This window comes from Amphibalanus amphitrite, unplaced genomic scaffold (genome assembly GCF_019059575.1).
Source record: "Amphibalanus amphitrite isolate SeventyFive unplaced genomic scaffold, NRLGWU_Aamphi_draft 000865F_arrow, whole genome shotgun sequence".
Lineage (NCBI taxonomy): Eukaryota > Metazoa > Arthropoda > Thecostraca > Balanomorpha > Balanidae > Amphibalanus > Amphibalanus amphitrite.
The window spans coordinates 227,934-242,239 of record NW_024882359.1 but is presented as its reverse complement, the minus strand read 5'-3'; the positions used below and the strand labels follow the sequence as shown (position 1 = coordinate 242,239).

At 52.6% G+C, this 14,306-nt stretch overlaps 2 protein-coding genes across 5 annotated transcripts in view; both read right to left on the bottom strand.

Annotated features, from left to right (window-relative positions):
- LOC122367384 overlaps positions 1–14,306 on the bottom strand; it is a 48,471-nt gene that overhangs the window by 4,107 nt on the left and 30,058 nt on the right. The window contains exons 1-3 of one of the 4 annotated variants that reach the window (XM_043340421.1): positions 2,596–2,903; positions 2,264–2,440; positions 1,710–1,903 (exon numbers count right to left, since the gene is read on the bottom strand). In XM_043340421.1, coding sequence (XP_043196356.1) covers positions 1,710–1,903; positions 2,264–2,332 — 263 coding nt within the window. In that variant the 5' untranslated portion in view covers positions 2,333–2,440; positions 2,596–2,903. Of the gene's footprint in view, positions 1–1,709; positions 1,904–2,263; positions 2,441–2,595; positions 2,904–14,306 lie in introns of those variants that run through there. The other 3 variants (XM_043340422.1, XM_043340420.1, XM_043340419.1) reach the window with 3 other exon arrangements.
- On the bottom strand, positions 11,929–13,599 carry LOC122367367. Its single transcript, XM_043340384.1, has one exon. The coding sequence runs from the start codon at positions 13,597–13,599 to the stop codon at positions 11,929–11,931; it is 1,671 nt and encodes a 556-aa protein (XP_043196319.1).

Here is a 14,306-nt window from a genome sequence, read left to right as displayed (position 1 = left end):
TTTTATATTTTTGAACGACCATAACTTTGGTTGTACTTGTTTGATTTGAATGAAATAAACCTTACTGTTTAGGTAATTTCTTAAGCATTTGTTAAGAATTGCATCGACTTAAATATATGACCTTGAAATTTGCTGAACTCTGTTCTTAAGCACAAAAATTGAAATAGCAAAAAACACGCCACCTTCGATTTGGCTCATTTTCATATATTTTATTGCCTACCATATTCTTAACAACCTGTGAAAAAATTAGAGTGGGCCATTCATAAGTTTTGAAGAAAATGGCACATATGCAAACGTATGTTAGCACACGCAGTGGAGGGGAAGAGTGAATTTCGCCCCACCCCTCCTGTTTTTCGCCAATATCTCATAATATTGATGCGAAATTACTTATGGCTACCTGTCCAGAATTGAATTGCACATCTCATCGTGCAAGCAATAAGACAATCGGTTCACAACTGTTCTAGTAATAGCGGTGTAAAGTGAACATCCTGTCGCCGCGGCAACGCGGCGACTCGGCAGCCGGCGCCGACCGCTACGCGCCGCCTGAATTGTAGACTGTGCCGGGACGGGACGGAACGGTTCCGTATTTACATCGCGCTCCTTACCGCGGATTACGTTCGATTCGCATCAAATTTTGTGAGAAGACTAAGAAATGTACAGGCAATCTTATGGTGAAAGAATTCTGAAAATAGGTTGGTAAACAATTGAAATATGAACGTGTAAACACACAATTGTGACTGCTGCATTTCCCGCGTCGGCCGGCGGCGCGGCGACATGTTACTCTTAGCAGGACTCTAACTGCCATATTTATTATCGGATTAACTAGAAATTCCCCATACATACTCAAAAATGTATGTTCTTTCATATAGTGAAGATCAAAAGACGTGAAGATATCGTTGCGTGATCATGTTTTCGTTGAATTTATTTCATGATGCATTTCCACACGGCTCAAAATTCACCGAAAAATACCGTTTGCCTGAGACACTTTTACAATGGAACGTGAATGCTTGACTACGATGACTATGCATTTCCATTCTCGCAGAGTTTGGGATATCACTAATCAGCAATCATTCATTTCAGAAAGTGTACACAAGCAAGCATGTCTTGACTCTGTCTTTCAAGGTCACGCGCGGTTGCGTGATGTTGATGCATGAAAACGGCGTTTGCCGCGAAAGTTATGAATGGCCCACTCCAATTTTTTCACAGATGGTTAGGAACATTGTGACGGACATAATATGTAAAAATTACTCAAATCGAAGGTGGCGTGTTTTTTGCTATTTAAATTTTTCTGTTTTAATTCAAGGTCAAATGCATTTCAAGGTCACTTCAATTTAATTTTATAATTAAAAATCAAAGCCTTATCAATTGCCTACAAGACCCTGTTAATATCATTTGGATACCAGAAAAGGAACCAGAGTTATAAGCATTTAAAAAAATGATGTGTGGCATTTTTGGCTATATTCGATGAGCTATATCTCGGCGATACGTTATCAAATTTCGAAAATATTACACGTAACTCAGTTTTGAACCATGCCCAGTCTGCCTACAAATTTTCAGAAAAATCGAAGGGGATGACGGATTTCGGTGTTTGATTTGACGTGGAATGCCCCAGTCGCCACTCGCCACACGTACATACATCAAATTTGTCTGAATCTGTCTAGTTATGATCTCCACGAGTTTGCCTTTATAATGGCGCGTTTCGGCCTCACTTCTCGAAGTCGGTGTTGTCGTTGTCGAGTCGTTTCGAGTCCATGATCTCGGCGAGGGCGCGCATCAGTCGGATGTCGGCGTCCAGGTGTCGCCACTGCAGCTGGCGCCGCGCCGCCTGCCGCCGGCCGGGCTCCACCACGTGACGGGGCCGAGTCGGAGGGCCCGAGTCCACCACCGCTGACGCTGAGGCGACCTGAAAGGAGGGGGAGGAGTTGGGGGCTTGTGGAGGGGTCGATATTTTTGGTACAGGGAGGAGGAGTGGCGAAGAGCCGGGCCGCTACTCGCTCCGCTCTGCACAAGTAGGAAACTTGAATTATCCAGCCCAACACCCGAGCAGTGTGCTGATGAAAAAGCAAGGCTCAAGCCACAGGAATATGCACTTGTTCCCTCTTTAGATATTCTGTGTAGCTTGGCCGTTAGTGGAGTTGGCCGTTGCTATACAAGGGAGAAAACTGAAGCAATGGCAGAAAACTCAACCGGACGTGAGTTGTGAACAATGCTACGAAGGCTGACAGTCTGACACAACTACCCAAGAAGAGGAGAGATCACTTACTCTGCTGCGGTGTCCGTGGTAGCGGAGCTGCCGGTAGGGCTCCATCATAATCAGCTCCCGGCGCAGCATGCTGGCGCTCTGACGGACGTCCTAACGGTGGAGCCGTTCAGCCGACCAGCTACAGCTGCTGCAGCACGGGTCAACCGGCTGATCAGGCCGTCGACTGCTAATGGCAAGCTGTACAAACAGAAAATCTCCTTTCCCTTCGTCAGGCTGCGAGGAAGACACGCTCAATTTCACACGGCCACTTCTTATTCCACCGCCGTTCTCCCAAGATAGAGCCCTGCTTAGGTCTGCGAGCCCACCCTTTTACCAGCTCCAACTCATCTCACCTCGTCCCGCTGTTTCCGCGTCTGGCACCACACCACCGACCAGTTCCGTGCCCCCGTCCCGTCTGTGGCGACTGACGGTCCGTGAGCGGCCGGAAACGGTCGCTGCAGTCGCGCCGTCGCCGTGCCGGGTACCGACGGACGCAAACGTCGACTCCGACGACCGCAGCGTCGGCTCCGACGGCTCCCGGGTGAGGGAGCGCAGAGGGAGGCCCGTGCCAGGCGGGGCCGTCGCGATTCGCCTACCAACACACCACTGGACTTTGGTAGGAAAATTACGGATTGAGAAGGAAATGTTGACTGCCGGTAGGAATCTGCATACCTACTATCGAATGTATATACTCAGCCTGCATTCAAAACGCATGGCTGGTCAGTAGGAATCAACTATCTTAGTGTGTATGCTTAGCCTGCCGCCAAAATACATGGCTAGCGCTTACACCGTGCAAAGAGCTATTCAAGACCTTGTCGAGTCCAACGAAACGAAAACATGAGTGACCTCTGACCGACTGCTCCGAGTCTCACAAACAGCTGATCTCAGCGGAGCCGCGGGTCAGCTGAGCGGACGCAGAGCTTCGCCGAAAGATCACCCAGCCCTCTCAGGGGTTACTTGGGGGTGGGGGGTAATACAGGGCCCGGTGGAGTCAGCGAAACATGACACAGACCCCAGGGAGTATACAGCTACGCTGGAACGATACTGCCAGCAGGGGGTCTGGGGAACGAGGGTACTTGCATCGGTGTTGGAACAAAGGGATTCTTTGTTGAGGTCGTTTATGCGGTCTGAGCTTTGGAGCTGGTTGAAAACGATTCTTCTGTAAACATGAGTGTCTGATGCGCAGTGTTTGTTTAAGAATGCAGAGATCATGGTCGAGTTTGGTAGTGCGGCTTCATATTAGATGAAGCCGCGCAAACTGCCTGCACAAAAGACGCCACCTTATTTGCACAGCGACTCATAAACAGCACACCCTCTCCTGAGTTGAACCGGTATGGCAGCGAAGCCTCCCATCCCGTGCCGTCCGTGCCGCCCGTCCGTGCCGTCCGACCCGTTCACAGACCCGGCCCGCCCACTGCGGCAGCCATCGACCACACACTGCCTATCGCAGAGGGGCGTATACCCGGCTCAGTCTGAGCGTCCGTTATACCCAACGCGGTGCACTCTCGAGCCTCGTGGCTGAAATGGAAGCTTTAGCATAGCCTGCGCCATTGTGAGGCTTGTCAACACATTTCCCGATATAAAATTATCAACCAAAAAAAAAACTTTTGAGATAGATCGGTGACATACCCCTCCGACGAATCTCTATGCACAAAGGAAAAAAGACCCATCACAAAAACGGGCTCAGATAACACGTACTACAGTTTTGGATCTCAACAGTCAATACAGTAAATACAGTCCGACCTTTTATTCATTCCTACATACCACAAGAAAAAGCAACAGGTGACACTGAACAACGTACATCGGTTCTCACATTCATCACGCCATAGACCTCTGTATACAGAGGTCTATGATCACGCAAATACATCATTACTCAAAAACCAAGAATGCTGGTCAATTCTCACGACCCACCTGGAATTCATGGTAACGAGTGTCAACCCACGGAGGCGGAAAACTTATTTGTAGCTTGTGGCTTATTATAGCTTATTTGTAGAGATGTTCGTAGGTTTTACAGAGCGATAGGTTTGTTTCGAAAAATCTAATGAGCGCCATTTGTGCAGCCCGATCATGGATGAAACAACCCTAGGTAGTGGGCAATCCATGGTTTTACCGTGTAACTAGCCAAAATAGCGTAAATCGATTAATAAAAACGGCATAGCGCAAAGTGTGTCTAACTAAATATAGTTTACCGGATGCAAATTATCTTCAACAGAGACATTCACAACATAGCCCCATCATAATCCAACTGATAAGAGCCACCGCGCTAATACGCCGTGCGATCGTGGTACAGTGACACGGACGACGGGCCCCGCCGATGGGCGACGCCCACCCTACTTAGCTCAGAGAATATCGATGACATCATTTCCAGCGGAGTGTTGACATCGCAAACAGCAGGCAATTAAATAACCACGTGTCAACCGATCGCTCTTCCTTGAGCCGCTGCTAGTCTGGCTTACATCAGATCACGTTAAAATCCCGTTGGTTATCTCATGGGTCTTTGTCGATACCCCGTCGATAAGTGCTGCCACCTACCGACAAGAAGCACAAGTTGCGCTACTGATGACGGCCACAGGCAGCTCCGCTCCGGCGATATATCACCAAAGTGATCACCGAATCACTTTCCGATCCGCTGGAAGCTCCAGTCTCGCTGGCAGAGCGGGCAGCGGTTGTTTTTCTGCAGCCACTGTGACATGCAGCAGTTGTGGAACGAGTGGTTACACTCGCCCCAGATGACCACGCAGTCGTCCTGCTTGCTGCCCGAGGCCTCCGACTGACACCGGTAGCACGCGTCTGAAACAGACAGGGGAGACGGCTTCAAACGGAGAGAATAGACACAGAGCGGGAGCAGATACCGGCATTACGGTCATAGACAGAAGGCGGGATCAACAGCGAGTCCATAGAACTCGGACAGATGACCAAAAGCGAGTCAGATGAAGGGTATAGAAATTAGAAACCAATCACCGTTCCGTGCTTCTATCCTCAGGATACTGAAATCCTTCTCCTCCACGCCGCAACCCCCCTCCGGGCTGGACAGGCAACTTTATCTCATGCGGGCTGCTCCCTTGGAGCGGCACCGCTGCTCCCGAGGGAGCGCACCCCGTAGCCGGGTGCAGTGAGTGCCTTGGGGCTGGGTGGCCTGTCCTCTGGATGGGCTCAGCCCCGGCGACTCACTAGGGTGCCTGCCCAGACCAATGTCTCCCCCTATATCCTATCATCCTCCCGGCTCTGAAATGGTCTCATTGGACCGAAAGGGCCTAACCCAACAAAACAAAAAGAAACCAATCCACAGAGAGCAGCGAGAGGACCAGCTAGTCTAAATAAAAGGGTGGGTGTGATAGTGTCAGTGTGTTGTCAGATGATCACTTCGAGAGGGTTGGTGTCAAATGATCCATTCGAGAAAGCCGGAGAGTCTATTCAGAAAACTGTTGGGAAAGAGGCAAGCGATAAAAAATATCGATGATCATTGATCCATGCAGCCACGAAACGTAACACTAAAAAGCTCAGATTACCTAAATCTTATGCATTATGCGTAGTCATGACTCATGTCGAACTTTCTACTAACTACGTCTGTACTTGCGTAAGACCATTTTTTGAGCGAGGTCTGTTCGAGAAATACCTATCTGCGTTTCCATTTTTCTAAAAATAAAAATGGGGTGATTTATTTTATTGCCCAATTTCCAGACAGATCGCCAACTTTCCAAAACCCGATTGCATCAGGTTAACTAAACCCTTCCCAATACATAATGCGCCACAATTTCCATGACCGACATTGAACGCATTTCGGGCTCTTCGCCGTAAACACTCGCAACCCTTGCAACACCTCGCACGAGGCCAAACATCTGTCTCTCTGATGACGTCATGAAACGATCCCGCAGACGGCGAGCCGGTAGCTGTATTCCCTGGCATCGCACCGCCTCTGTGTCAGAGGCTGGCAGCTCGGTGAATGGAACGCACGAGCACCGCTCCGGGGTAGGGGCGGACGTTTCATGCATGCAATGATCGGCGACCTGGGTAGGACACGGCCTAACTATTGTTTCCGACAGAACAGCCGTTCCTTGTATGCCGCGGCCCGCTCTGCGGGTACATGCGTCGCCGTTGGGCTGCAAATGCTTACAAGATAGGTCACAAGCCTAATGTTAATAGTCGCTGGGTAACGTTAAGTGACCTGGACGTGACGAAGTGACCGGCGAGAAATGAGCATCCACCAAAGCTCGCACTGCCGGTTTCAAGCCGCTCGGGCGGATAGGACAGTCTAGCTAGCCCGGCAGCGCCGAAAGCGGCCTCTCTGCCAATCGGCAATCATGGCCAGAGCCTTAGGCTAGCAGACCAAGCCTTCCTCGGAGCGGATCACGCCGGCTCAACACGCCGGGTAACGGAGCGCGGAGCAGCGCTGCCAGCGCGGACAGAATGCACAACAGCGCCACAGGCCACACACAGTACACACACACACAGCTGAGGGCAGCTCCAATTCTCAGGTCACACAATGCTACAGACAACTGTGCTAACAGCTGTGAGCAGCACCACAGACCGTAAATAGCGGTGAGCGGTGTCAGAGTTGACAACACATGGGTTCGGCTTTCCTGTACAGAAATAAATGATATACTTCTCCAGCATTATCTCAAAGAAACAATTGTGATACAGCGTCAAGGTCAGTGGAGTCGTGGACATCTCTCTTCTAGAGAGCCAAGTTTCACCATCAGACAGCTTCAACTATGGTGGATCTTTTTTCTGTAGGGCTGAGTCTTCGTATGCCCACTGCCCAGCCTACTCATTTTACCGGTATGAATAAAATATACATAGCGCACCGGCACCATGTATGCGCAGATTGCCCAAGCTTCATCCAAAGTTTCGGAAAACAGGACCTCGCCAGACGCCGGTTAAACCTCATGACCCATTCGGCAACAACAAAGCGACCGGCAAAGTTCTAAGAACGGAACACATTAGCAGACATGAGCCATTAACGACTGACGAGCCTGTTGTGTGTCTGTGCATTTGGACACTGGCGGTCGCAGCCGCTCGCAAAAGGGGGGGCCAAATTCACACTCGCGGGACATAACATTCATCAGTCACCGGGGGGGGGGGGGGGGAGGGTGATCGGCTAATTTTTTACGTCCACGAGGCGCCGCGCAGTTGGCATTACTTATGCTTCATCCACCTCATTCTTGCGTGAAATCTTTATAAGCTCAATTTAAAGGGACTATCCCACCTTCTAAAATGTTGTTAAAACCAGTTAAATTGTGCCCGACTTTATAGATTGGATGACCAGGAACACGGTTCTGGCATTTATTTTTCATTAAACATCTTAGGCTTCCCATATTCCAAACACAAACTTTCAAATATGTGACGTCACAGTCCAAAATTACCTCCTTCCCCAGGCCACATTACTGTCATAAAGCTGATTCTTTTTACTCTGTAGGCACCACAACAAAGTTCAGACCAAGTTTTAAGCGATTTTTCAACGAACAAACCCATTTAAATCAGAATGACTAAACGAGGTGACGTCACACTAACGGTCGCTCCATGTTGAAGATAGGGCCTTGCACAAGGCCCATTTTCAAATGAAGGGAACGAATTTCTTCAACACCAAGAGGCCGCGGGGGTTGCAACCTAGATAGATAGTGGTTTCTGAACCTCGCCGCAAACTTGGCTATCTCAACTCAAACCCCATGTTAAAGGTGGGATAGTCCCTTTATGGCAAAAGCACCAGTTCCATTTCCCGTCCCACGGTGTTTCCACCGGTCGGGCCACTGCACCATGGCGACGGATCGGTGTAGCATATACTGGAAGGTCGGGCACGCGGATTCATGACCTTATCACAATAAAACAATTCGGAAAAGTACGGATACCTCTTGCTTTGAACAAGCATGTGAAACCCAGAGATCATTTTCAGACTAAGACATTTACCCATATAGTTGTTTGGCGGCGGGAGAGAATAGGTACGCCGACCTCTGGAGACCCCCGGCCCCACAGGTTCCTGGTTTTCAAAATTGGCATCTGAGGGCCGCGCACGACTCGCGCGGGGCCTCGCAACGGCTCTATTGGGGCTCACTCAACCTGCCTTATAGTCCTACTGCTAAAAAGACTGGCCCTGAGCCCTAAGGACTTAATCAGTCTCTGCCAGCCCCAGGACCCACACCGGCTCATGGGGTCCCGACGTCGAAATATGAGGGAATCTGCGCGGGACCATCAGGACGTAAAGTAATCTCGATCAGGACCAACGTACGGCTGTGCAGGAGTCTGCGTGAGCCCTGTGATCTTCAGAAGCCCACCCATGTATGTTTTCACTTAGAGTCCAGTTTAGGGCCCTCAGAGACCAGTACAGGGCCTGCAAACTGCAAAGGCCAGTAGTTTGAGACCATCAGAGACCGAGTTGGGCTCTCGGAGGCTTATGTGGGTCCTACTCATTACAGGCCAACATGGGGCCCTCAGAGGTCAGCGTGGGGCCCTAAAAGACCGGAATGAGCCGTCGTTGGAACCCAGAGGCCAGCAGAGGGCCCTCAAAGGCCAAGATGAGCCCTCCTCAGAGGCCAATGCAGGCCCTTAGAGGCCAGCATCGGGTCTTCAGCAGCCAATGCGGGGCCCTCATCGGCACCTAAATGTTCGTCTTGGGACACCAGAGACAGCAATAAGGCCACTAGAGACCGGTGTGAGACCCTCAGACGCCGGTTGGGGCCCCTGAGGCCGGTAAGGGGTCCTCATAGGTCAGATGTGGGGCCTCAGAGGTCGATGTGGGCTCTTAGCGGTCAACGTGGGCGCTTGACCGCCACTGAAGTTCCCTCAGAGGTCAGTGTTGGACGCTCAAAGACCGGTGTGGGCGTGTTTTTTTTTTAGCCTCGTGACGATCGAATCAGCGCCAGGGTCCCATACACCTATGGGGGCCCATCGGTTGCTTGAGGGGGGGGCAAATGATATGATGGCCCCCTTTATGTGCCTTGGGAGGGCATGGCCCTGATGCCCCTCGCGACCGCCACTGTGTACACATTACATACAGGCCTCTGAAATTACATACTAGCTAATGCAAACTCTATGCAGGCCCCGGAGATCCCACGCTAATCCTTAGGAAACCAAGCCGGCATACGGCGTCACCACCGGGCTTCTGAGGTGCACAGCACCAGCCCATGAGGTCTTACTTTAGTGACTTAGAGCCACGCTCCTTTGGCAGGGCCCACCCGCCACTGCCGAAGAGGTCTCATGCCAGCCATTGCTGGGCCTACGAGAGCCTCAAGTAGACCCACGCTGATATTCCATGTAAGGTGCGGCCATACTCGTGAACCGGTGCCAGCGACGCTGACCGCCAAATTGACAGAATACGAAACTGAGCCCACCCATGAGTGAAATTTACGTCCTTTGATGGCGCAAGAAAGAAAATGAAACATACAAAAAGCTTTTCTAGGACTTTTGTTCGATCTGAAAGGTGGGGCCAAAAGATAGTATGGCCCCACCTTTCAGCACCAAAGGGGGGGCCATGGCCCCCGTGGCCCCCCCCCCTGGGACCGCCAGTGCATTTGGACTCAGCGCCCCACAGATCGCTAGTTAAGCGGTCAATTCTTGGAAAAAGCGCAGGCCACAGTATGCTCATGTAGGTAAGGCGTATGAACCACATCGTTTTGAGTTTTAAATAGACGTCTCCCGGGCAAGCACGACCTGCAATGTACGAATGCAATGGCCTCCTAAATGTGAAGAAATGTAGCAATGCGTCGACGGATAAGATAACGAAATGTTGCGGAGCGGTGGAAATTTCCCAGGTTGCAATATTTATGTGTGCATCTATGGCGCATCATAATATGCGTGCTTGTAGTGAGTCGTGACATAACCATTAACCATTGAGACTGTTCTAGATTATATTTGTTAATTAGCAGACATGGGCACGGATCCCAGACGACCAAACGCGAAAATCAAGATGGCCACTAGATTAGTGGACTTTAAGCATGGAATTGTGGTGGAAAACATGGCTAATAGATGCCTCTCAACGAACCAACTATTTTGCATTCCTTCAGAGTTCACAGTTTTGAGAAAATCCCTCAAGATCCATCTCGGATCCATGGCCACGAATCATGGATCCGAGATGGATCTTGAGGGATTTTCTCAGAACTGTTAACCCTGAAGGAATGCAAAATAGTTGGTTCATTGAGAGGCTTCTATGAGCCATGTTTTCCACCATAATTTCATGCTTGAAGACCGTCAATCTAATGGACATCTCGATTTCCGTGATTGGCTGTCTGGGATCCGTGCACATGTCTGTTAATTAGTAATATGTTTATAATTAAACTAGCACGAGGAAATAATTTTTCGGCACAATATCGACGATTTTCACATCAATTATAACCAGGGCTGCGGAGTCGAAGTCGGAGTCGGAGTCGGAGTCGGTCGGAGTCGACAGTTGTGACCGGAGTCGGAGTCGGAGTCGGAGTCGATTTTAGAAACCCGAGCCGGAGTCGGAGTCGGAGTCACCGAAAATCTGTCGACTCCGCAGCCCTGCTAGGTCTGCGGAGTCGGAGTCGGGAGTTGGAGTCGGTCGGAGTGGACAATTCTGCCCGGAGTCGGAGTCGGAGTCGGAGCTGGTTTTTGGAAGCCAGAGTCGGAGTCGGAGTCGAAGTCGCCGAAAATCCATCGACTCCGCAGCCCTGAATTTATAACAATTATGTCTACAACTATTCCAACCATGGAAACAATCATACACTAAAAATGTCTATTGTTATGCTTAGCTAAAAAAGCTCAAGAAAAAAGTATCAAATTGGACATACCTATCGGGGGAAGTGCCCAGTGCGTCTGTTACTTTAAGCAGCTGCGTTCAGTATAGGGTTATTTCAGATCTAGCCACACCTTGTTATCCACATTTCAACCAGTCTCGGCAGCCAGGGGTCTCTGGTTCCGGCTGTACGTCTGGGTCCCACGCACTCGCTCACTGGCCCACACAATATCACACATACGCACCGTTCATCACCCCCCCCCCCCCGGTGTCGTAAGCCGCGCAGGCCGCCCCCCCCCCCATACCCGCGCGCAGCACGGGCCGCCGCGAGTTTACGGGTGTTTTCTCCTCTCTTTACCCCCCCCCCCCCCCTCTCACAGATCGTGAATGGGACGTCTGTGACGTCATCAAACGCAGCACACCCACGTCACAGCGAGGTGTTTGCACTCACTGCGATGAACGGTCGACGGATGTTTCTAGTTAGTACGCCAGCCTTACTTGTGCACCGGGAGTGATTACGAAAGTGGCATACAGCAATGAAGATAAGCTTTGTGTAAATATTTGGCGTCACGACAGTCGTACCATGATCCGTGACGGTTGAAACATGGTGAAATGTACCGAAATGTTGATAAGAATACGTCAACGCTGATGTAATTCATAACACAGAGAAAAGTTTTTGAAGCAACGGGGAACTGAGCTCGGTTATCCGGGCTGATTCGTCGGGAAACTCGCGCTATCAACGAATACGGCTACACCAGCTGACACTAAAGAGCGGCTACACATCCTTTGCCGGCCCAGTTTCTGTCCTTGTTCCAATGAAAACTCGCACAAGACTATAATAATCTCCAATGGACGAAGGAGACGGGGGCACAATGTGTTCCCCCACCCACTCAACTCACGCCTGAAAGATGATCGATATAAATGTACGTTTGGTCCATCCAGGTTGTTGTTGTTGTTGTTGTCGGTCCCCGCAGCCGCGGCGAAGCCGCGGTGTAGCCTAGTGGCTCTGGAGGGCCCTGAAGGCGGCCACCAGGGCCGCCACTGCATCGCTGCGCCGAACCTCCTCTGGGGTCGGCAGTATGTTGCCGATGGCCTGGGTCCGGAGGCGGACCCCCATCATCCCCGGGCATGTCAGGAGGATGTGTCTCGGTGTGTCGGCTTCCTCTCCACAGAGCCTGCAGCGGGCCGCGATACAGCCGAGACTGCGGCACTGTGGGCAGTCCACGGACGGGTTCCTCCCTATCTCGTGGAGGAACTGGGCGGAGCCGCTCCATCGCCCAGTTCGGATCTGGTGGACGTCGATTGCGCTCGTCCTGTCCATGTTGGAGATTGGCGGTGGGTACCCTGTGCCCATCAGCTCACGGTACCAGCCGGTCGCGGCCTTGTGTTCCGGGTCCGGGTAGGACGGCCTCTCCCTGGCGGCGCGGTCTCTTGCGGTACGGACCGCTGCTCGGTAGATGGTCTCCACGTCGAGCGGAACGTCCTCCTGCGCCAGAGCCGCGGCCTCGTTCGCCAGTGTGTCGGCGGCCTCGTTGCCCGGGATCCCGCAGTGGGATGGTACCCACTGTAGGGTGACCGGTCGGTCCCCAGCTGACGCCTTCCGCAACAGCTGCCACACCGTCGCTCCTCGGGCAGACCGCTGGGCCGACGGGCCCTCCCTCAGGGCGGCCACGGCCGACATGGAGTCCGTGCAGATGATGACTGGATCCGTGCCACTCTCGTTCTCGATGATGTGCTCTAGGGTCTTCTGCAGGGCTACCATCTCTGCTCTAAAACTTGAGCAGAGGGTGCCCGCCGGGATCCGAAGCTCGGTGCGGCTGTCGTCCGCTCCGATGACCAGGGCGCCAGCCCCTCCTCGGAGCACTCCACCGCTCGCTGAGCCATCGGTCCATGCCCAGATGGCGCACTGTGTCAGGGACGCGAGATGCTGCAGCGCCGCCTCCCTCTTGGTCGAGTTGGCGGCCCCTGCGGGAAGAGCGCCGATCCCCACGTTGAATGTGATGGGTCCGCTCGGTGTCCACGGCGGTGGCCTCTTCGGTAGCAGGGGCTCGACTGGCAGCTCTACCCGCAGCTCCCGCAGGACTTCTCGGCCCACCTCCCGCCAGCCGGTGATCAGCTTGAGCCGCCGCGGTGGGTCATCCATGGCGAGCTGATGCAGGGGGTCCTCCGGCGGCAGGGCGGCGGCCTTCGCCATCATGCGCGCCGCCAGCGCAGGGCGCCTGGCCGATACGGGGAGGATCCCGGCTTCAGCCATGACGCCGTGATGGGGCGCCGAGCGGATACAGCCCGTGACCACTCGGGCCGCGGCGCGCATCTCCCGGTCCAGTAGTTCCACGTTGGTTTTTGACGTTGCCGGCAGCCAGGCAGCAGCCGCATGTTCCAGCGCGCCGCGCACGTAGCCATTGGCCACGGCGCGCAACTGCTGCTCCTTGAGTCCCCAGCTGCGGCCGGTGAGGCGTCGTAGTTGGGCGGTGCGGGGTCGGACGCGCCGGCGGAGGCTCCTACAGTGTGCGCCGAAGCCCAGCGTCCTGTCGAGAGTCACTCCCAGTAACTTCAGCTCGGCTCCCCCTTCCACCAGCTGGCCCGCCACGCGGATGTGGCAGTCGGCGGCGTCTCGGGGGTTCTGGGAGAGGACGAGGAGCTGGGTCTTCTCGCCCGCGACCTCCATCTTGTTGCGGCGGGCCCACCTGACGAGCGAGGTGGCCGCCAGCTGCGCCCGCTCCCGAGGTCCATCCAGGTGGACCGTGCTTTGCTTTGAATTTCCCTGAGCCAAACAAGGCAACACACAAACAAAGCAAAAGTAATCGCGCTGTGAATCAGTAACAATATCGGAATGCACTGAGATTATTGCATCAGGTAGAGATCTCTATGGCTGCTGCCCACCACAGGTATGCATTCTTCACGAGTCATGGTCCCGATGGTAGGTACTCGTGGCACGGAGGTACAGGTATACTCGTACAGATTGCATCGCGGACTGCGACGGCGCGGCAGCTCGTCCCAGATGAAGCCAGACGCCGCGAGAGAATGGCTGGTCAGCTTCAGTTTACGTTTTGTGGTGAATTGATTGGTCAATATTGGCGTCCATAGAAAGCCTGGCAGATATCGGGACATAAACAAACTACATCCAGCAAAGGTCACAATCTGTCAAAATGACACAATCACCCGAAAATAACTGCGAAATAGTTCACGCTGGAAATCGCAGCCATCTGAACCACTTCTCACGCACGAAAAATGATATAAATCAACCAGTAGGTATAATAAAAAGCATAGGGGAACCGGGGGGGGGCAGTAGGGGGCAGCTTGCCCGCCCCCCCCCCCAACTCCGGGGCCGTGGGGGCGGTGCCTCCACAACTTTGAGACGGAATATCGCAATTT

Excerpts from the sequence above, each read along its gene's own strand:
- LOC122367367 (XM_043340384.1), bottom strand. The coding sequence starts at position 13,599 with ATGGAGGTCGCGGGCGAGAAGACCCAGCTCCTCGTCCTCTCCCAGAAC.